We start from the raw sequence: 26,525 nt of genomic DNA, 5'->3' as shown, positions 1-26,525 counted from the left end.
CGAACCTGCAACACACACACACACACACACACAGGTTCACACACCGATAGAGCAGCGCGGACTCAAAGACAGACCGCTGAGATGAAGCCGCAAATAAAGCACAAGGCTGAAAGCAGCCAGAGCAGCCATTGAGGAGACGGAGCGTGTGTGTCTTTGTCCTGCGGGGTTAGCAGGTGCTCAAGCTGCCAGATACCAACGAAAGCCAATGACAGAGAGAGAGAGAGAGAGAGAGACCCTCGGAGAAAAAGGATTAAGGATGCTTAACAGAGCGTCTCTTTCTTTTCTTTCTCTGTCTTTCATTTCTCTATGACACCTCTGACACCTCTGGTGCAGTAAGACAAACGCTTCGTACAACAAAAGACTTCTGCTAAAATACTAATATTACCATTTTAATAATATTTATTTGATGCAATTCATTAAATAATCAACTTCTTCAAATAATAATATTTTTTTAATTGGTAACTTAAAATAAAAATTAAATATTCATATTATTGAAATTAGACATGCACAATATTAGTGTTGGACAGTAACAAAGTAAAACCACAAACCAGGGTTATTATAGTTAACCAGAACATAAAACCATCTGTGCTATTTGAAAAAATACACTAAAATAAAATATAAAAAGAGAGATAATAAATCATTATACTTAATTTATGTAAGCTATAACTTAATTTATATAAGCTATTATTAATATAACATTATATTACATTATTTTAACATAGTTTAATTATATTATTTAACATATAGTTTTATAATATTGTAAAACAAGAATAATCATGTCAAAATAAATGATTTTTTTTACCACCATCTCTGACATGGTTTTTGCTTATTTGTATTTTGCTATTTGTATTAAATAAATAATAGAAATAAATTAAATAATTTCATTTTTATCAGTAATATTATTCATATTAACAGTCATTTTAAAATTATATTATTTTAACATTATATTTTTATACTATTATAAAATAATAATCATGTCAAAATAAATATTTTTTTTACTTTTTTTAATTTTAATTTTAAATGTTAAAAGACAAAAATAAACCAACCATAAAACATTTTTATTACTTGAATTAAAATGAAATGTAAAAAAGCTTATTTTATTTAAGATAGTTGTATTTCTTATTTTAATTTAATTTAACAGGATGTAAATAATTTTTTTTTAAACTATATATACAATTTTTTATTATATATTTACAAGATAATATAATTATAATTTTTATATATATATATATATATATAATTATTTGTATAAATCTATATAAGCTATTTTTATTTTTTTTACATTTTACTAATCATCTCTGACATGGTTTTTGCTTATTTGTATTTTGCTATTTGTATTAAATAAATAAACAAACGTGTATGTGTGTAGCTATTTATTATTAAATGTATTAAAACACAGATAAATAATATATGTACTAATGTAAAACATATATAATACATAAATTTGATTAAATACAATGAAAAACAGTTTATATATAAAGTATATTTATTTTTAATTATTACCATTTCTGTTGTTTTTTTGCTTATTTGTATTTTGATATTTGTATTAAATAAGTAAATAAATGAATATGAGTGTGTATGCATATAAAAAAAACTAAAATAGTTAGTTACAACTAACTATAAAATTTAAAAATAAGCCATAAAAAGAAAATAGTTCAAAAACAATAGTAAAATTTTTTAGCTTTTCTAGTAATTATTTTGACTGAATAGCCAATAGCTTGGTTTTGATGTATGTAAATAAACCAGGTAAAAAAGAAAGAAAAACCTTAGAGACAGATTCATTTGAGCAGCTGTTTTGGCGAAATAGTATTTTAATTTAATGTTGACCTAAATTGTGGGTAAAAACTGCTCTTTTATACACAAAAACACACATCAGTGTGACTTGCTATGAAGAGTTTATAACGTACTTGCTAAAGTGTGGACTAGACAAACTCAAACCTGTTTGAGTGCAAAGTCATTGAGCGAAAAAAAGACTCAAAAAGGATAAACGAAATGAAAACATATAATTATTGAAATATCAATAAGTTGAATACCTCCAGGCAGCGGTCCTGCCATCTGCGTGCCAACATCTCCAGCAGAGGAGGCCTGAACTTATCCAAACCCAGAAGATCAGGAAGCATCACACAATGCATGGCGGCCAGCTGACTCCAACCTACACAAACACACACAAAAACACAAGAGAGTCAGACCATCACCTCCATTCACAACAACAGCTGCTGAATCACATCCCAACAGGAACCTGGAGAAACCAAACGGCTCACAAACATCAGAGGAACATCAGCAACGCTTCCCATTCATGAGGAGAAATGAGCCACATCCAACAGAGAATCACATATATCAGAAATATATGGAAGAGCTTTGGGAAAATAAGGAGCTTGCAAATACCAGTAATGCACATCAACACTTTCAGAGGAGAAAACGGAGTCAGTTTCAAAGAAACGGATTGCATTTCTTCATGAAACAACAAACTTACCTTGAAGAATACAGCATAAAAATCCAGTTCATATAAACTCATGTAATTCACAGAAACACACAAATTAATAAAATTATAGATTAGAATTTTAATATAATATAATATAATATAATATAATATAATATAATATAAGACTGTGGAAAATGTATAATCTAATCTAATCTAATATTCTAATATATAATAATATAAAAAGACTGAAAAGGGTAAAATCTAATCTAATCTAATCTAATATAAAAAGATTGTGGAAAATGTTTAACATAACATAACATAACAACATAACATAACATAACATAAAAAGACTGTAAAAAAGGTATATTCTAATCTAATCTAATCTAATATAATAAGATTGTGGGAAATGTTTGGGAAATTGCATTTTCAAAAATTCAGCCTTTTCATCTGTAATACATTTTATATTTTAATTTTTCATATCAAAACACTTTTAAGCATTTTTACATTTTTGAAGAAACATTAGTAATATCAATTAATTTACAAAGAAAAAATTCAACTTTATAAAACAAACAGAAAACTAAAACTAAAATGAACATAATAAACTGAAACACAAATACATTAAATAAACTGTCATAAATTTTAATTTTTTATGTCAACACACTTTTAAAAATCTTCTAAAACAATTTAAAAAAATTTGAGAAGCATTAGTAATATCAATTAAATTTTTTTTTAAACAAACAGAAAACTAAAATTAAAACATAAACTGTAATAGAAATAGAAATACATTAAATAAACTGCACTAATTATTTATTAAAACCTGAGGATCTGAGGACAATTGTGTGTATAAATATTGATATACATATATATACACTGCCGCTCAAATGTTTGGGATCAGTATGATTTTTAATGCTTTTTAATTAAAGGAGAATTTATTTGATCAAAAATACAGAGAAAAGTAATGTTATGAAATATTATTGCAATTCGAAATAACAATTTTTTTATTTTAATATACTTTAAAATATAATTTCTGTGATGCAAAGCTGAATTTTCATCAGCCATTACTCCAGTCTTTAGTGTCACATGATCCTTCAGAAATCATTCTAATATGCTGATTTATTACTTTGTATTATCAATGTTGGAAACAGTTGTGCTGCTTAATATTTTTTTTTTTGCAACCATTGATACTTTTATCAGGATTCTTTGATGCATAAAAAGTTAAAAAGAACAGCATTTATTCAAAATAGAAGTCTTTAGTATCACTTTTTATTAATTTAACACATCCTTGCTAAATAAAAGTATTAATTTCTTTCAAAAAAAGAAAGAAAGAAAAAATGTACTGAACCTAAACTTTGACTGTTTATTGTTACAAAAGTTTCTTATTTTTGTCACAGATTCCAAAAACAATATTAAGCAGCACAACTGTTTCCAATACTCTGAATACTGCAGTAATGATGCTGAAAATTCAGCTTTGCATCACAGGAATAAATTATATTTGAAAGTATATTAAAATAGAAAACCACCATTTTAAATTGCATTAACATTTTAGAATATTACAGTTTTTTCCTGTATTTTTAATCAAATAAATGCAGCCTTGATGAGCAGAAAAGTCTCCTTTAATTAAAAAGCATTACAAATCTTACTGATACCCAAGTTTTGAGCGGCAGTGTATATAAATATATGTAAAATAAGCATGCAATCCAAGACATTTAAACACAGACAGACAGACAGACAAAAACAGACAGACAGACAAAGACTATAAGCACAAAGTACAGTAAGTAAGTGTAAGTAAACTGAACCTAGAGACGAAACAGAATCACAAACACAATAAACACACACAGACACTGAGCGTGAGGCCGACAGATGAACGGGAGAAAGAGCGAAGGAGCAAGAGAGCGCGGCTAAAGAAAAGAAAAGAGAGAGAGAGGCCTTTATTCAGAGAGAGAATACCTTCATTGACTGAGTAAGACACTCCTGAACCAGAAGACGGAGCAGCGACTGCAGCTTGCAAAGAGAGGAAAAAAGACGTGAAACAGAAAGAAAGAGAGGAAAAAAAGGAAGAAAGAAAGGCCTCCAGCAGCGTTAGAGGAATAGAGCGGCAGTTATTAAAAGAAAATGAACTGAACATATTGTTACAGAAATCACATGAACACAGGATACACCGAGAAATTAAAATCTAAACAACACAAACTGGTTATTATGGTTAGTAGTATGAGTATCAGCAAAAAATACATATATTTTAAAAATGTTTCCACCAAAATACTAGTTACACATTGAAGTCCATGAGTTTTTATTTATTTAATTTTTTTAACAATACTAGCATTTAAGACTAGTATTTATTATTGAAATTAATCAAATGTATATGAATAGTATTAAATATATATATATATATATTATTATTATAAAAAATATTCTTCAAAAAAGTTATTCTTTTTAATACTAAATAAAAAAAAACTTTTTTGCATTAATATAATGGCCAAATATAATAGTTCCTTTAATTAGAAAAAAAATAAAAATGTATCAAAAAAAAATAAAAAAAAAATATATATATTAAAATAAAATACATTTAATAAATAAAATGCATTAAAATAAAATAGTGTTATATATAGATATTACTAACAGGTTTCAAACATAAAGAATTTAATACTTCTTGAAAAAAAAAAAAATAATAATAATATTATATATATATATATATATATATATATACATATATATATATATATATATATATATATATATATAATAAAATAAATAAAAAAAATTAAAATGTATACATACTTTATAATGCATCCACGGCAATATATAATGTATACATGCCAAGGCAATGCTTGTTTGATTAGGGAAAAAATAAAATAAAATAATTTATTAACAGTAGTTTCTTTTTAATACTAAATTTTAAAAAACACACAGACATTTTTTTTCACTTTTTTATTAAACATTATTACTCTACTTAGCAATGAATGTTTGGCCAAATAATAGTTCCCTTGATTAGATAAAAATAAATTAATAATTAAAATTAATTTATTAACACTAATTAATCTTTTTAAACATAAGAAAAATATATTTTTTTATTCTTGCATAAAACATTATAAATCTACTTAGCAAAGGCTGCTTGAAAAAAAAAAAAACAGCGGTTATTTGCAAAAACAGATTACAAAAACTATGTTTTTAAAATCTATATCTAATATATATTTATATATTTAATATCTAGTTTTTTTTCATTGTGCATTGCAATTAATCTCAATCTGCTTTTGGATTATTTGATTAAGTAAAAATAACAAAAAATACAGTTTAATATTTCTCCAGACATATGCATTTATACAAATACTAAATCAAAATTTCATATTTATTTTTCATATATAACATTTCATATAATTTATATATGAAAAATATATTTTGTTCATAAAAGCAGCACGAAAAATAATAAGCTGGTTAAATAATTGTAGTTATCAATTTTTAAAAAGTTATTTAATGCAATAAATCAGTTATTGCACTGTAGAATCATCAGATATTAAAAAAACATTAATAAAGCTTTAGGAATATTCCTTTAATTATAATAGTTTACCATGGTCTTTAGGTGGAAAACTATGACTACCATAGTAAATGTTTAAGTGCTGAAAACTAGAAATATAATTAATTCAACAAAATCTGAAAAAGATTTAACCTTTTAAACTACTATAATATATGCTTGTTGAATAAAAAAAAAACAGTATTTCACTAAAATGTTCTGATGATGCTGCCATACAAGCCTTTTCACTGCACCTGTAAAATAAATAATTATAAAAAAATAAAATAATAATCAAATTGTTAAATTTTCCCCAACTGTAACCAACAGAAATGAGAAGAAACAGAAAATAAAATGACAAGACGAAACCTTTTCCTTGAGACTTCAACTCATTCTTGAATCTATCACACGTTCTTGAAAACACACTTTCATTAATGTTTTGGATCCCTTGACTGCTGAAGATCTACTGCTGGGACTGGATGAGCAAGAACTACAAATCTACAACAAAAAAAAACTACAAATTCCATGAGCACTTGAGAGAGAGAGAGAAAGTGAGAGAGAGACAGCAGAGCAAAGCCATGCATGCAGACAGAGAGACAGTGAGCCGCGTCGGGACCGTCCTGAATGGAGAGAAAATCACAAACAAACATGTTTCTGCTACTACAACATCAGCATCTCTGCCTCTACACATGTTTAGTAGTGGAAAAAAACCATATTGCTTCTGACATTGGTCACATATTAGCTCAAAAAGAAAAGTATTAGTATAGAAAAGTATTTAGTATAAGGTTATTTATTGTTTAATTATTAAATATATGTATTATTTAATTGCTTATTTTGACAAACAGTTTGATTTAACTGCAATATGTTGCACATTTAACATTTTATATTTCTGTAGTTTTTATATTAATAAAATAGCGCAAATCAAATTGTAAATAATAAATCAGTCCAATATAGTTCACAGCTCATGAAACCGAATAAAAAAATATATTTTTAGGTATATTTGTAGCAGCCAAAGATTATTTAAATTCTGTAGGTTTAATGACAAACATGTCTAATAAAATAAAATAAAATAAAATAATTACATTTTTTATTTAAATATAAAAATTGTAGTTCATGAAGGCAAATTTAAAACATAAGATAAGACCACAAAAAACAACAACATAATACATAATGCTTTTGAAAAAATACAATAAAATAAAATAAAATAAAGAAAATTTTAATTTAATTTTAAAACATTTTCAACATTAGCCACCTTGGCTTAATCTGTTTTTATTCATTCATTCAATCTTTAAAATATTATTTTATTATATAATTTAAATAAAATAAAATAAAATAAAATAAAATAGTCTTTAGTCTTAAAAACTGAATTTTAAAACATTTTGAAAATTAGCCAACCCTGAATATATTTTAAATTAATTTAATAATAGTAGTACTAGTTAATCTTTAACCAATTTTTAAACCGCAATGACTGTTTAGACAAATAACAGTATGCTTTAAAAAAATAAAATAAAAAATAAATAAAATTATAAATTAAATAAATTAAATAAAATGTAATTTTAAATCATTTTAAAAATTAGCCACCTTAACTAAATGTTTTTATTTATTTATTAGCATAAATTAATCTTTACCCAATTTTTTTTAAATAAATGTGATTAAATTTACTTGCCAATGACGGTTTGATTTGGGAAAAATTAAATTAAAATTTAATTAAATTAAATAATAAAATAAAAAAATTAATAAAATAAAAGTAAAATTTAAAACTTGACCATTCAAAAATAAATAAATAATAATACTTTTTTTATATATATATATCAGTTTGCTTGTTATATCCAAAATAATCCAGTCCTCTTCAACGCTCTCAGACTAAAACTTGTTCGCTCATCCCGACAGCTAAAACCAAATCTGTTAAAAGCGGCGGCGTTTGTTTCTCTAAATCCCCGGTTCCTCCGGCACACGCTCGGCTTTTATCTCGGCACGCGATTTAAAGAACGACTCCATTAAAAAACACTTAATAACACAAGCTAAGCACAGTTTCACAAACCCGTCCGGATCAATAAGAGGAAACGAGAGGAGGGAGAAAACGCTACACGCGTTGAATAACTTTCATTATGTGTACAAACCTAAAGAGAAGTGTTAGATCAATAATCTCTGCACATCTCAGAGGACCCACTCTCTCTCTCTCTCTTTCATAACATTTCCCTTCCCGGCGTGAGAATTCATCGGACAGGCGCGTGTCAGAACGCCGGACACGGAGGCCTGACGCTCCTCGCTGCGGTTTTGTCCGCTCAAAGACTTTTAGCATGAGAAAGAAACGCTGCAGGCCCTTCTGGTCAAAGAGAGGAGCGCGACAGAAGCCACTTCCCCCGTGAAAGGGCCGAACAGGCGTGTGGTGTGTGTAACTCAACACAAACCATTATTCACAGTCCTCCTCTATTGTGCGCCAACAATAGCTGCTCCGGACGGGGGACAAATTAGGGCACGTGTTGAGGAAGAGCGAGGGTGTGTGTGTGTTACTAACAGGTTTTCGACAGAAACCCTACGCTAAACGGGACCATTTTTGTGCTGTATGTTATCTAGAAGTTGTCTTGAATAAGAAAGCAAAGTTTTGAAATGCAAAATATGACTAAGACTTGCTAAAATAAGAGTCTTGCCACTCTTTCTTCTTCTTAAAAAAAAGAGAAATAAAAAAGAGAATAAAGTAAAATAAAAATAATAAATGTATTAAACTAAAGTACAATAAAAAGTATTAACATTTAAATTAATTTATTAACACTAGTTAATCTTTTTAAAACTAAATGTAACATTTTTAACAATATTTTTTTTTTAAATAAATATATATTTTTGTTATATTATATTATTGTATTTTATATATATATATATATATATATATATATATATATATATTAGTTTTTTTTGTTGTTTTTTACTTTTTTGGCATTAAACAAATCTACTAGCAATGACTGCTTGGCTAAATTCAAAATATAAAATATTTATTAAAATAAAATAAAATAATAAATGTATTAAAATAAATTACAATAAAATGTATTAACAATTAAATTAATTTATTAACAATAGTTAATCTTTTTAAAACTAAATGTAACATTTTTAACAATAAAAAAAATTAAAATAAATGTATATTTTTTTTAATATTATATTATTTTATATTATATATATATTTGTTTTTTTGTTGTTGTTGTTTTTTACTTTTTTTGCATTAAACAAATCTACTAGCAATGACTGCTTGGCTAAATTCAAAAAATACAATATTTATTAAAATAAAATAAAATAATAAATGTATTAAAATAAATTACAATAAAATGTATTAACAATTTAATTAATTTATTAACACTAGTTAATCTTTTTAAAACTAAATGTAACATTTTTAATAATAAAAAAAATTAAAATAAATATATACATATATATTTTTTATATTATATTATATTTTACAATAAAAAAGAGTAATATGTTTTTTAAAAGAACAAAAGTGCACTAAAAATAGAAAGAAATCTTTGCAAAAAAAAAGAATGCAATAATTTTGAAAAAAAAAATAAATAAATAATAATAAAGAAAGAAATAAATAACACTATCGGCAATGCTTGTTTGATTAGGGAATGAAATAAAATAAAATTTTAGCAATTTTTATTTTTGCATTAAACATTATAAATCTACTTAGCAAGAACTGTTTGGCCAAAAAAATGTTTATTTGATTAGGAACAAATAAAATATGTATTAAAATAAAATAAAATAATAAATGTATTAAAATGAAGTACAATAAAATGTATTAACAATTAATTACTTTATTAACACTAGTTTATCTTTTTATAACAAAATTTTACATTTTTAACTTTTTTACAATTTTTTATTTTTGCATTTCACATTATAAATCTACTTAGCAATGACAAATAATAGGTTCTCTGATTAGGAAAAATACAATATTTATTGAAATAAAATAAAATGTATTAACAATTTTTTTATTAACATTAAATTAAATTAACAATTAAATTAAGTTATTAACTATTTTTTTAATTTATTATCCGTAATGAATTATTGTTTTTAACTAAATTTAACATTTTTAATATTTAAAAAAAAAAAATATATATATATATATTTTTTTTTTTTTTTTTTTTTTTTTTTGCAATAATTGCAATAAATATTATAAATATCCCTAGCAATGATTGTTTGGCCAAACAATAGTTTCTCTAATTAGGAAAAAATTAAATATTTATTAAAATAAAATAAAATTAAATTATTAACACTAGTTAATCTTTTTAAAACTAAATTTAACATTTAAAAAAATAAAAAAAATAAATAACATTTAAAATTTAACTAATTAATTCAATTAAATTAATAATTAAATGAATGTATTAACACTAGTTAATCTTTTCAAATCTGAATGTAACATTTTTAACAATTAACAAAAAAAAAATATTTATATATATATATATAATATTCATTCAAATAAAATAAAAAGTGTATTAAAAATAAAATGTATTAACAATTAAATTAATTTATTAACACTAGTTAATCTTTTTAAAACTAAATTTAACATTTAAAAAATATATATATATTCTTGCATTAAAAATTTACTAGCAATGATTGTTTGACCAAATAATAGCTCCTCTGATTAGGAAAAAAATTATAAAATAAAATAAAATAAAAATTATTAACAATTAAAATAATTTATTAATACTAGTTAATCTTTTTAAAACTAAATGTAACATTTTTTAAGAAAAAAAAAAAAAAACTTTATAATCCATAAATGGGTGCCTTTTTAATTTTAAAATTTACTAATAAGTTAAAGTTAAAGTTAATTTTATATATTATTAATGAGTATTGTTCCTGATTAAAGAAAGAAAGAAAAAATATTGTGTCTGTCAATATTAGCTCATGTGCTATAAACGTGAACAATGAATAACTGTATTTTAATAAATAACTTTAACAAAGATAAATAAGTTCAGTAAAAATATCTATCACTCATTGTTAGTTCATATTAGCTTTTTTGTAAAAAAAATGTTAAAAACTTTTTTAAAGCAAAGAAACGTACTGAAGGAAAGAGAGGTGCATGAAGTATTTGATCCTGGGAGAGTCTGAGGAGAACAGTGTCAGGTTTGTGTGTGAAGCAGCTTCAGCCGTTTGTTTTACAGCGAGAGATGGAGAGGTTTTTATGTTGAAGGCGAGCGCTCTGTCTTTGTAGTTACCTTGTTTGATCTGTGCTTGCAGGGCCGGGCTGGAGGCCTGCGGGCCGCTCTTTCTCTGGGTCTCAGGGGTTCCTGGTCTTGGGGGCCTGAAACACAAAAGGCCAAATGAAATATTTAACACACACATCCACAGCACAGAATTTAACATCAGACCAGTGCGAGTGTCTGTGTGTATAAACCCCTGAATACATGCATGTCAACATCAGTGTGTGTGTGTGTGTGTGTGTGTGTGTGTGTGTGTGTGTGTGTGTGTGTGAGAGAGAAAGAAAGATCATCAACAAAAATATTAACAAAAATAATAGTTTTTACAGGTTTTTGTTCAAGTGTTTAAATCCTGTTGGTGACTTTGAAATACTTAAATATGTTGTTTTCATTAATACAAAATAAAATAATTTTTAATTTCAACATTTACTAATACATTTAAAAAATGAGCCACATTGGCTAAATCTGGTGGATTTTACATACATTTTATTTAGTAGAACGTAAAGCTTTCACAAACACATTTTTGAAGGATGCTAAATATTGTGTAGGTATAGTTAGGGCCAAAACATTAAACAGTTGTGTTACTTATTAAATTAAATTAAATTAAAATTTAAGACTTAAATAATAGTTCATCAGATAAGGGGAAAAAAAAATAATAATAAAATAAAATAAACAAATTCAAATTAATTTATTAACACTGGTTAATCTTTTTAAAACTTTTTAATCTTGTTAATTTTTAACAATTCTTGCATTAAACATTCTAAATCTACTCAGCAATGACTGTTCAGCCAAATAATAGCTTCTCTTCGGAAAGAAAGAAATAAAATTAGGAAAAAAAATTAAATAAATATTTATAAAATAAAATAAAATAAAATCTACTGTTTGAGCAAAAATAGTTTCTCTGATTAGGAAATTAAGAAAAAAATTAGGAAAAATTGCAATATGTATTTTAAATAATAATAATAATAAAAATATTAATATTAATAATAATAAAATACAGTATTTTAAATAAATTATTTATTTTATCATTTTGTCATTGTTACCATCCCATTAATAAAATTGACTTTGCAAAATGTAAAGCAAAATAAATAATTAAATTGAACTGAATTAAAAATATATATATTTAAAAATGTATTAAGTTAAATATTGTACAAAAAACTTTTTTAATTTTATATATTTATTTTATTTATATTTTTTGTGTACATCCTATTAACAAGGGACTTAGTACAATGTATGTATTGTTGTATATGTATTAATGTATGTAATAAGTATAATAAAAATAAATTCATAAATAAATAAATACAAAATTGAATAAATGTTAAAAATTTAATTAAATCAAATTATTACACTAAATTAAAAACTTTCTGATGAAAAAAAGTCAGAAAAAATATTCAAATATGAGCAATACAGTTTGCATTTATACAATAAAATAAATATAAAACTTTAAATTTTAAAAAATAAATTATATAATAAATAAATAACTAAATGTTAAAATTAAAATTTATGAAATTTCTGATGAAATTAAAAAGTCTGGAAAAAATTGGTATATAGTTTGCATTTATACAATTTTTATAATTTAATGTAAAAAAAATTAGTCATAATTAGCTAATATATAATATTAAAGATTTGTAACGAAACTAAAAAGACTAAAAAACATTAAAATATATTTTTATCTATCAACGTAGCTCTAATAAGAAAAACTCCTGTCATTTAGAAGGAGTAAAGAAGAGACGTCTTCTAGTCAGCTTGTTATCTCTCTCTCTCTTTCTCATAGTTCCTGTCTTTCTGTGTGTTCGTCCAGTGTTCTGTGTCTAATGCTCTCTCAGGTTTCTGTGTCGTCCTGCGATCATTCATCTCTGCTCCACCCGTCATATTCGCTCTAACGAGAGCCGGAGCTCGTTAAACAGATCTTTCATTCCACATTGGGCTCAGAATTGAGTTTTTAAAAGCACATTTTGAGAGAAAAGACATAAAATAAACGGCTCCTGACCGACTTCAAGAAGCTGTAGGTGAGTAGTTTGACAAACTATGGAGTCAAAAGGCATTTGATATGAAGTCGGTGTGCGTGTCTGTCAGGGAAGTTTTAGGCGCTTTGACTGTTTTATTGGCTTTTATGGCTGAACGCATTGTAAAAGACGGTAAAACTGCAGTTTGGTGCAAAGCGCACAAACATCCGTGTTTAATAAGCTATCGAAAATCCCATCTTTGTGGAGCACAGCTGTGCGTTTTCACTTTCCACTCCGTAACTTTGCCCTCCGAAGAGTTTAGAAAGCGAATCTGAAGAACGGCTATAAATGTTAAATTGCCTCGTAAAAATCAGAATAAAATTTTGCTCAGAGCAACACACAGATTGAAAGATGTTCAGATATGCTTTGATATCTGTTTGTAATGTTTTTAAAACAGATATTAATTTTATTAAATTCAATGTAAACTTAATTTGTACAATTAATTTAATATATATAAAATGTTTACTTATCAAATTAAAATTTTACATGATGATACAAAGATAAGCATCATTATCTAAAAGAAATAAACTAAATATTACCTAAAACAAGCATAACTTGAATAATTTCAAGAATTACTAGCACCTAAAATTAATTATTATAATAATAAATAACTAAATTAAATATATATTTTTATACCAATATTAATATTATTAAATTCTATGTAAACATTTTTCACATGTAATATATAAATATATATATATATAATTTTTTAATTATTATAGTAATAAATAACTAAAATTTATATATTTTATACCAATATTAATTTTATTAAATTCAATGTAAACTTAATTTGTAAAATTAATTTAATATATATAAAATAAAATGTTTAATGTTTAATGTTTAACTTATCAAATTAATATTTTACATGATGATACAAAGATAAGCATTATCTAAAATAATTAACTAAATATTACCTAAAATAAGCATAGCTTTAATAATTCCAATAATTACTAGTAATTAAAATTAAGTATTATACAAAAAATAAATATAAATTCTATGTATTTTCGATTTTTAAAATGAACTTAATTAAACATTAATATATATTCTAAATAATTATCAAATTTAAAATTAATTATTATAATACTAAATAACTACAATATTAATATTATTGAATTCTAAGTCAATTAATATTTAAAAATACATTTAATATATATTAAGTATGTAATATATACTCTCAATTATTATTATTATTATTAAATTTAAAAGTAACTATTATAATAATAAATAACTACAATAAATATGTATTTTATACCATTATTAATATTATCAAATTTTATGTAAATTGAATTTTTAAAATTAATTTCATATATTAAATATGTAATATATATTCTGAATAATTATTATCAAATTTGGTATAAATTAACACACACACACACACATATATATATATATATATATATGACTGATTGATTAAATGTTGAAATATTCAGAAAATCAGCAGTTATTTTTTACATTAGTATAACAATAAATATTGCAATTATTATTATACTGCAATTATTACTTTTTAAAATGATTATTAGAAAAACCGGAATGTAGTATAATTATGCGATTCTCCAGAAATAATAAGTACATCATGATATATAGAGTGACAAAAATCATCTGTAGAGTGATTTTGATCATATGTGACCCTGGACCACAAAACCAGTCATAAGGTTAAATTTGACAAAACTGAGATTTATACATCATATGAAAGCTCAATAAATAAGCTTTCTATTGATGTATGGTTTGTTAGGATAGGACAATATTTGACTGAGATACATCTATTTGAAATCAGAAATCTGAGGATGCAAAAAAAATCAAAAATCCTGAGAAAATCACCTTTAAAGTTGTCCAAATTAGGTTCTTAACAATGCATATTACTAATCAAAAATTACATTTTGATATGTTTACAGTAGGAATTTTACAAAAAATCTTCATGGAACATGATCTTTACTTAATTTCTTAATGATTTTTGGCATAAAAGAAAAATCAATAATTTTGACCCATACAGTGTATTTTTGGCTATTGCTACAAATATACCGCAGCGACTTAAGACTGGTTTTGTGGTCCAGGGTCACATATATAAATAACTCAAGACTAAATCGAACATAAAAACCACGACAATTACAGTATAAATCTACCTCAGACTTTTACGAGCTCTCATTATATTGACTTCTGAAAGTTATTTCAAGGTAAAAGCGACTTTGAAAGAGATCAGCGGCGCTGCCCTTCAATCCAAACATGATCCACAAACACATTGACGGCCGTATCGACGGGTTTCACGCGTTTCCAGCCGGCCGTCGGTTCACCTGCAGAGCACGACGCTCGCATCTCTCACCTGCGGACAGGCTGAACGATCAGCAAACAAACGGCGGCCGCGGTACGAGCCGGAGCTCGATACCCTTCAGTCGCCTCCGCCCCGCGAGCCCATCATGACCAGAACAACAGCACCCGTCCCCTGGGTACGAACGCTCAGCGCTGCCCCCGGGTCCAGATGAGACGCTTCACGCTTTGAGACTTTCTATCTCACTGTCCGCCCGCGCACCTGAACCTCCATCCAACCCCTGGGAGCCCCAGAAAATTAAAGCCCCCAGATACGCAAAAGAAAACACAGGTAAACAATGGAAACAGCAGGTTGAGTTTCTCCGCCTGCTGCTTCAAGGTTGTTTACTTTCTTTGCACAGGGTTTATTTATTTTTTTGAGATGTATATGTGTGCGTGACACACCTGAAACACTACAGCGCTCTATTTTTTTTGCTCTATGATTATTTTTTGATTGAAATACACTTCTAAGACGTCTTTTACACCTAGTATTTGCATCCATCCTATGTCATCTGAATAAATGGTCGGTGAAATATATAATTTATAATATACATCTCTTTTTTTAAATAAGTAATTCATAAAACCAAAATGTAAAATTTTTTTTAAAAAATAAACCAAATGTATATTTAGATTTTTTTTTGGTATTCGTTAATAAATTAAACTGTAAATAATTGTGTGTAAATAAATACTAATACTACTACTACTAATAATAACCAAAAAAGTCTAATAACTAATACAAATCAATAATAATAATAACAATAAATACAAAATAAAAATGTTACGCATTGTAGTAATTAAAATTTTGGGAAAAACTGTCCTGAAAAAATTACATAAAGCATCCTAAAACTAGGGTTAATTTTCCTAACGCAATTTTTTTTTTTTTTTACAATTTTCTATTTAATTTTCTATGTATCAATATATATATATATACACACACACACACACACACACACACACACACACACACACACATATATATATATATATATATATATATATATATATATATATATAAACATAAATCTATATCTTCTACAAATTAATTGATAAAACCAAATGTAAAAAATAATTAAACAAAAATTTAAAAATTATTTCTAATTTACTTCTGTATATTTTTTTTTGCATTTATAAATAAAATGTTGTATGTGTGTAAATTAATACTACTATTAATCTATCTATCTATCTATCTATCTATCTATCTATCTATCTATCTATCTAATTTATAAATATAATTTTAAAATAAAAAAATTTAGTAAATATAAAATATATACTGTAAATTATAAAAATATATACACATATATAAATATAATAACTGATATTTTTATTATATTTGGTGTAATTACTTTTCTGTCTATCTTCTATCAATCTATATAATTTATATTGGTATTACTATTATTGAATTCAATATAATAAAAAATAATAATAAATATACATATATTTATATATAAATATAAATACATACTGTAAATTAAACAAATATATATAAACATAATAACTGATATTTTATTATATTTGGTGTAATTAATTTTCTATCTATTTTTAAATTTTTAAATTAAGTTTATAAATATTTAAACCAAATTTAAAAGTAAAATACAAGAATTTATATAAAAACCTATTTTATAATGATATTAATATTATTGAATTCAATATAATAAAATAATTAAATATTTACAAAAATTTAAACAAAATATAAAAGTAAAATACAAGAATTTATATAAAAGTATTTGTAAAAAATGCTATATTTCTAAATTACTTTGGCCAAAAATAAAAAATACTGCCAAAAAAAAGAAATTATAAAAATATATACAAATATAAATATAATAACTGATATTTGTATTATTTCTATTATAATTGTTTTATTATTATTTATCTTTTTCAAAAAAATAATTTAATATTTACAAAAATTTAAACAAAATATAAAAGTAAAATACAAGAATTTATATAAAAATATTTGTAAAAAATGATATATTTCTAAATTACTTTGGCCAAACATAAAAAATACTGCCAAAAAAAAAAAGAAATTATAAAAATATATACATAAACATATATATATATATATATATATATATATATATATATATATATATATATAAATATAATAACTGATATTTGTATTATTTCTATTATAATTGTATTATTATTATTTATCTTTTTCAATAAAATAATTAAATATTTACAAATATTTAAACAAAATATAAAAGTAAAATACAAGAATTTATATAAAAGTATTTGTAAAAAATGCTATATTTCTAAATTACTTTGGCCAAAAATAAAAAATACTGCCAAAAAAAAAAAAAAAAAAGAAAGAAAGTGTCCCACCCGCTTTTTAAAAACCAAGTTGCGCCACTGATTATTGAGTGTCTGACTGTGTTTTCACCTGGCGGGCGCTTTCTTCATGTGCTCCCCGATGAAGGTGGCGTTGGTCATGCCCATCAGCGTGTTGGCCAGCGAGATGACGGACAGCAGGTGCTGCGTGGTCACGGCTCTGGAGACGCCGTACGTGCCCTTGCCCACGATCTCGGAGACGGAGAGCTTGCGTCCCTCGGCGCATCCCTTGGCCAGCTGCCGGAGCAGCGAGTCTTTGAAGGTGGGCAGCATGAGCGACATGTGTCCGCCGCGGGAGATCAGGCCGAAGGAGATGGGCGTGTGCGGTCGGAGCATCCCCAGCCGGTTCAGACACACCTCGTCCAGCTCTCCGTTCAGACCCCAGGCGTGCAAACAGGACATGAAGAGTTTGGCCGTGTCCATGGTCAGGTTGTACTCCAGCAGACTCAGAGACTTGGACTTCTCCTCGCGCCGCCGCTGCTCTTCCTCTTCATCCTCGTCTTCGTCCAGCAGGTGCTCCTTGATGTTTTCTTTAATGGTCTCCTTCACCTGTGGAGGTGTGACGTGAGATAAATCACACACAGTAATCAAAACCAACAACTTGCTTTTACTTCTCCAAATTTCTTACATCTAAAACTCAAAACAAAGGCGAGAGATTTTGACAAACATTTATTCATTTCCTTCTATGAACTAAAACATCTTAAACCATGTTTGATATTTCAGTTTCTTCCGATAAAATCTATAAAATTAAATCAAAATAAGTGCAAATAAACATACACAATATGATTAAATAGATTTATTAATGTTGCAACAATTGTATATTTTTTATATTAACAAATACATAAATACATACATACGTAAATACAAATAAAATGTGTTTTATTTTATTTAAATTTATTTTAATTAATAATTTCACATTTATTTTATATTAATATAAATACATAGAATAAACTTTATTTTTTATTTTATATTAACATAAATACATAAATATATAAAATATAAATTATCTTTTACTTTATATTAAGATAAAAGTCTTAGTAACAATTTAACATTAAATTAACAAAATATAATTGCATGAAATAAAACTAAATATATGAGTCTCATTAACAATAATAAATAAATAAAATAAAATTAAATTAAATTTGGGCCTCGGCCACAATTTCACATTCATTTTATATTAATATAAATACATAAATACATCAAATATAAGTTATATTTTACTATATATTAAAATAAAATATGTGAGTCTCAGTAACAATTTAACATTAAATTAACAAATTAAAATAAATATAAATATATAAATTACATAAAATAAAATATGTGTCTCAATAACAATTTCACATGTGTTTTATATTAATAACAAAATAAAATAAAATGTGTTTTATTTAATTTAATTTTATTTTAATTAATAATTTTCACATTTATTTTATATTAATTTAAATACATAGAATAGAATCTAAAACTCAAAACAAAGGCGAGAGATTTTGACAAACATTTATTCATTTCCTTCTATGAACTAAAACATCCACCATGTTTGATATTTCCGTTTCTTCCGATAAAATCTATAAAATTAAATCAAAATAAGTGCAAATAAACATACACAATATGATTAAATAGATTTATTAATGTTGTAAAAAATATAAGTAAATATAAGTAAATAAAATACAACTCTTACCTTAAAAGGGTTTTTTATATAAAATTGAAATATTAAATACAATCAAATAAACATACATAGTATGATTAAATATAATATTTAATAAAATATTAAAGTTATACAAAATATAAGTAAATAAAATATTTACAACTCTTATCTTAAAGTGTATTTTTTGTTTATAAAATATGAAATATTAATTACAATCAAATATATAACAATGTATTATTATATTATTAATATATTTATTACTTATTATTATTTAAAATTATTATCTTTTTATAATTGTAATTATATATCAATATTATTTTTTCAATATTTAATAAAATGAATTAAAAGTAATATTTATAAATACAAAAAATATAAAGATTTAAATATAATAATTAACATTATTTTAAATAAAAAATTACACGTAATATAAAACAAATATAAAACAGCTACATACATAAATATATACAATTTAAGTAAATATGATATTTACAATTTATAATTATATTAATAATAATTTATTTTCAGAAATATTTTCATAAAATAAAATTAATTTGACATTATTACATTAAATTTTACATTTAATAAATATAAAACCAATATAAAATAGTTAAATATATAAATATACACATAATATTAGTAAATAAAATATGCATTATTTTTCTCTTAAAATATATCATATTAATGACACTAATACAATACATAAATTATATCATTTTTAAAAATAATTCATATTTTGTAATATTGCTATTATATATTAGCATTATTTTAAATATTTTAATAAAAATATCAATGTAGTATTTAATAAATATAAAACACTTTTATATATATATATATATATATATATATATATAAACAGTTAAATACATAAATATACATAATAAGTGAATAGAATATTTTTTTTCTTTTTTTATATTAAACAAACAGATGCATATATGATTAAAATATATTCATTATATATATATATATATATATATATATATTAAAAAATATATATTATTGGTATTATTTCTTTATTACTATTATTATTATTATTATTATTATTATTATTATTATCATTATATTAACATTATCTTAATAAAAAAAATAATGTAATATTTACTAAATATAAAACAAATATAAAATATAGTTAAACACATAAATACACAAACATAACTTAAGTAAATATATTTATTATTAATCTCTTCAAATCTATTTTTTTTCCAATTTGAAATATTAAATACTATTAAATATATATTTAATCCCATCAGAGCAATTAAGCGTATTATTTTGCAAATACTAGATTTGCTCCATTAAAAAAAACTAAGATAAAATGCCATAACCTGTCCCGTCTAAATGGCCCCTAAATCAACATCAGACTCAATCGTAGATCTTAAAGCTCCACTATTTGCTAATGACATGAAATAATAACCTACTTGTTGTCTATTTAATGATTTAAACACCCAATCATGTGACGTCTTGACAAACCCCAGCCCTTCTGTCGAGCAATCCTGAGTCTGACCTGTTTGAAGATCTTATTGGCCAAGAAGGATCCGCCTTTATCAGCTCCGCCCGGAGCCTTCTGCAGCGTTTCCGGAGAGACGAGTGTGGGATTGGGCCGCTGCGCCTCCTCCGTCAGTAACTGGATGATCACAGCCTCCACGTCGAAGAACAGCACATGCATGTCGGGATCCGTCAGGTTGGTCTTCATGGCCTGCACCACCAGAGAGTTATGGGAGTATTTGGGAAGGTTTCCCTGCAGCAAAGGAACAGACAAAGAAAGAGACATTTAATACAAGAAAACTAGAAAGGACACCTCAGTTTTGTGTCCTGCCACTGATTCAAAGCAAAGTGTCTTTACAAGAGACGGCAAGAAAAAAACGTGTGAAACTCTTGTGTGCTGCTGAAGTTGAACAACAGAGAGGTTCGGGTCAATGATTTTGCTCCGGCGCTCGGGATGATGAAAAGAAAGCCGCGCTGAGAGCGGATCACAGTGATTTCTGCACCAGAGAGTCAAACAGCCTTTCTCTTAAAAGCTAAACCTGCTCACAGATTCGCCCAACAGGCTAGAAAACCATCCGAATCACACTGAAAGACGGCCCAAACATTTTATTCTTGTTTTTTAGAATAGAAAGTTTATAAAAATTGGTGCATCGTGCAAAATTGTGTATAAGAAAAAATATGTTTTAAATTAATAATGACTTTAACTGAAGCAGGAATAAAATATGGGGGAAAATGTATTTTGCATGTATTAAAAAAAAAAACTTAAAAATAAAGTAAAATAATAAAATAAAATCAATTTCATATATATTTTATATTAATATAAATACAACTAAAATACAAGTTATATTTTATTTTATATTAACATTAAATATAAAGTACATAAAATAAAATAAAATGTGTCTCAATAACAATTTTACATGTATTTTATATTAATAATAAAATATAAAATAAAATAAAATAAATAAAATGTGGGTCTCTGCAACAATTTCACATTTATTTTATATTAACATAAATACATAAAATATAAATTATATTTTCCTTTATATTAAAATAAAATATGTGAGTCTCAGTAACAATTTAACATTAAATTAACAAAATATAAATTACACAAAATAAAATAAAATGTCTCTCAATAACAATTTACATGTATTTTATATTAACAATAAATAAAAATAAAATAAAATAAAATGTGGGTCTCTGCAACAATTTCACATTTATTTTAATTTATATTAACATAAATACATAAAATAAAAATATTTTACTTTATATTAAAATAAAATATGTGAGTCTCAGTAACAATTTAACATTAAATTAACAAATAATAAATATCATAAAATAAAATAAAATGTGTCTCAATAACAATTTTACATGTATTTTATATTAATAATAAAATATATAAAATAAAATAAAATAAAATAAATAAAATGTGGGTCTCTGCAACAATTTCGCATTTATTTTATATTAACATAAATACATAAAATATAAATTATATTTTACTTTATATTAAAATAAAATATGTGAGTCTCAGTAACAATTTAACATTAAATGAACAAAATATAAATTACATAAAATAAAATAAAATGTGTCTCAATAACAATTTACATGTATTTTATATTAACAATAAATAAAAATAAAATAAAATAAAATAAAATAAAATAAAATGTGGGTCTCTGCAACAATTTTATATTTATTTTATATTAACAAATACATAAAATATAAATTATATTTTACTTTATATTAAAATAAAATATAAGTCTCAGTAAAAATTTAACATTAAATTAACAAAATATAAATTACATGAAATAAAACGAAACATATGAGTCTCATTAACAATTTTATATTAATAATAAATAAATTAAATTAAATTAAATTAAATTTGGGCCTCGGCCACAATTTCACATTCATTTTATATTAATATAAATACATAAATACATAAAATATAAGTTATATTTTACTATATATTAAAATAAAATATGTGAGTCTCAGTAACAATTTCACATGAGTTTTATAAAATGTGTTTTATTTAATTTAATTTTATTTTAATTAATAATTTTCACATTTATTTTATATTAATATAAATACATAGAATAAACTTTATTGTTTATTTTATATTAACATAAAATATTACATAAAAAATATGCAAGTCTCAGTAACAATTTCTCATATTTAAAGTAAAACAATATATAAATTACATTAAATTAAACTAAATATATGACTCTCAGTAACAATTTCACATGTATTTTAAAATAAAATAAAATCTTGTCTCGGTAACAACTTCACATATATTTACATTAATATAAATACATAAAATATAAATTATATTTTATTTTATATAAACATATAATAACAACTACACAATAAAATATGTGAGTCTCAGTAACATGTATTTTACATAAGATTTTTTTTTTTTAATTTTTCATGTTTTTATATTTTTTTTGAGTTTAATTAAAATAAAATAATCAACTAAAATAAATAAAAAATGTATTCTAATAACATTCTCCATTTTCTTGAAGCAAAGCTATCCTCTGTTTGATTTGTGGAGTGAAACACGAGCCGGACGCGTTCTTGAGTGTTTTCATGAGATTCAAGCCGTTCTCCTCATCAAAGCTCATTTTAACGGCAGCAATCAGCCAGTTTTCCTCAAACACATCCGTCAAAAGTTGTTGAGCGCGCTGGATAATCGGTTTATTTGATGATCTGTGTAATAATCTCTAATGCTCATTAAGGCCTGCAGCATTCATCTCATCTCATCTGCTTCCAGTCGGCCCGTATTAAATAGCGAGCTTGCTAATTGTTATTCAATGTTAATTCGATGAACAAAGCACCTGCGATCCATTACAAACATCAAGGAGGATGTTTACGAGCGGCCGCCGTCAGACCGTTCGCTTCCGAATCAAAAACTTTCGAGCGTAAAATATAAATACGTACTATAAAGCATTGAATAAATGAGGCGTAACCGGCTGTGCATTATAATTGTTTTACTACGGTTATAAACTGCAGTCTGTTCTTGATTGTATTACTGCAGTGAAGTCGTCCTGCATTTTATTTCTTTCTGTGTGTCTCGCTGTGATGCTCATAATTTATGTAAATGCTGTATTTATTATTATTCTCTTGAAATATATTATTTTGTATAAAATTTTAAATATTACATACAAATAAATAGATACAAAATTTATTAATTAAATAAATTAATCATTATTTTAATAATAATAATTAAGTACATCAATTATATCATTTTAAAAAAAACGAATAATTTATTTTTGGTATTTTACTATCAATCGTATTATTATAGATTAGCAGTATTTTAATAAAATATTAAATATGAAAAATACAAAAAATAGATGAATTATTTACTAAATATAAAATACAGTTAAATACATAAATACACAAACACAATTTAAGTAAATATAATATTTATTATTATTCTCTTAAAATATATTATTATATCATATATTATGAATATATATTATTAATATAAAAAATAAATTATTATTTGTATTTTATTATTATTAATAATAATAATATTTTATATTAACATTGTTTTAATGAAATATTTTCATAAAATAAACAATTAAATGTATTATTTATTACATATAAAACAAATATAATATAAATACATAAATATACACACATCATTTAATATATTATTTATTCTTCTCTTTATATATATATATATATATATATATATATATATATATATATATATATATATTCATATATAAATATATATATATATATATATATATATATATAATTTGATTTTCAATAATTAATAAAAATCTAAATTAATTACAGTTAAATAGATACATATATAATTAGACATTTTAACAAAATTTAAAAAAGTAATGTAAAAAGTAATAAATATAAAACAAATATAAATTATAGTTAAATACATAGATACACACACATAATTTAAGTAAATATAATATTTATTATTATTCACTTCAAATATATTCTCTTTATAAAATTTGAAATGTTAAAATCAATTAATATATGTATAATTAAAAAATAATATTCATTATATTGATAGTAATAAAATACATGAATTACATTATTTAAAATAAATGATTTATTAATGGTATTCCTACTATTATTATCATCATTATAATATATTAACCTTATTTTAATAAAAAAATGTAAATATTTAATAAATATAATAATATAAAACAAATATAAAATATAGTTAAAAACATAAACATACACACATAATTTAAGCAAATATAACACTTATTATTCTCTTATAAAATGTGAAATATTAAATACAATTAAATAGATAGATACCGGTATATATTATATACTTTATAATTAAAGTATTATATAGCGACCATTGTCAGACCATTCGGACACAGACGCTGAAACGTGATGCGTTAGAGCTTAAATCATAAATACATACTACGAAGCATTAAATAAACGAGCATGAGCTATAACAAGCTGTGCATTACAATTATTTTACTCTGGTTTATTTACTGCCGTGAAGTGGTGCTGTATTTCATGTGTTTCTGTGTGTCTCGCTGTGATCCTCACTGTAACGCAGAGACTCCTGGAGTCTTTGTCTCCTGTTCAATGGCTCTGACGGCGGTCTGAGGAGCCGAAGCTCAGTGCATTGACCAGAAACACAGAAACACAGGAGGAGAGAGCATAAGGCCTCACTCCTCTTTTATTTGCCTTCATGTTTCTGGGAAACCAACATGAAACGCAACTGTTGCAGTCTGGTTTTAACACAGCCGGGAAAACAAAAAAAGAGATACAGACAAAATGAAATAAAATGATTACAGCATTCCAAATATTTGGAACTCTGTAACAATTTCACATATATATTTATATTCTATATAAAATAAAATGAAATAAAAAATGAAACAGCAAACCAGCATGAAACGCAACTGTTGCAGTCTGGCTCTAACACAACCGGTAAAACAAAAAAAAAAAATTGATACAAAAGAAATTAAATAAAAATTATTACAGCATTCCAGAATTAAATAAATAAAATATTTAAATAAAAATGCAAAAGTAACTATTTTACATATTTAAATTTACATAAAATAAAACAAAATATATAAGTCTCAGTAAAAATTTCATATGTATTTAAAAATAAATAAATAAAATATAATAAATTAATGTGAGTCTTAGTAACAATTTCACATATTTTATATTAATATAAATACACAAAATAAAATATCAGAGTCTCAGTAACAATTTCACATATATTTTATATTAAAATAAAATATGTGGGTCTCAGTATCAATTATTATTTTTATTTTTTATTTAAAGTTTAAGTTTAATCAACTAAAATAAATAATTTACATATATAAAGAAAGAATTATTGAATTAATTATTAAATTAATTTATATTATTCTTAAAAAATAATTTTACATTATAAAAAATTATGACAGAAATAAAACAAAACATTTTAATAAAATATAAAAAGTAAATTAAAAGAGAAAAAAATATATTTGGGTCTCAATTATATTTTAAAATTAAATGTTAAATAAAAATAATAAATAAAAATATAAAATAAAGGGTAACACATTTGACACATTTTATATAAAAATAAAGTAAAAAGTATAATTATATTTTATCCAGAACACAATTGTTGCAGTCTGGCCTCAATGCAGACATACAGACAAAACAAAATTATTATTATAGCATTTCAGAACTAAATGAATATGTC

The 26,525-nt window shown here is 24.1% G+C and overlaps 1 protein-coding gene across 1 annotated transcript in view; it reads right to left on the bottom strand.

The window, feature by feature from the left end:
- wdr7 (WD repeat domain 7) overlaps positions 1-26,525 on the bottom strand; it is a 65,473-nt gene that overhangs the window by 1,730 nt on the left and 37,218 nt on the right. The window contains exons 15-19 of the mRNA XM_073824067.1: positions 20,877-21,110; positions 17,789-18,285; positions 11,123-11,208; positions 4,370-4,423; positions 2,034-2,152 (exon numbers count right to left, since the gene is read on the bottom strand). Of these exons, the coding sequence (XP_073680168.1) occupies positions 2,034-2,152; positions 4,370-4,423; positions 11,123-11,208; positions 17,789-18,285; positions 20,877-21,110 (990 nt within the window). The remainder of the gene's footprint in view (positions 1-2,033; positions 2,153-4,369; positions 4,424-11,122; positions 11,209-17,788; positions 18,286-20,876; positions 21,111-26,525) is intronic.

The sequence above is a fragment of the Garra rufa genome, chromosome 19 (genome assembly GCF_049309525.1).
Source record: "Garra rufa chromosome 19, GarRuf1.0, whole genome shotgun sequence".
NCBI lineage: Eukaryota > Metazoa > Chordata > Actinopteri > Cypriniformes > Cyprinidae > Garra > Garra rufa.
This window is presented reverse-complemented; position numbering and strand designations above follow the sequence as displayed.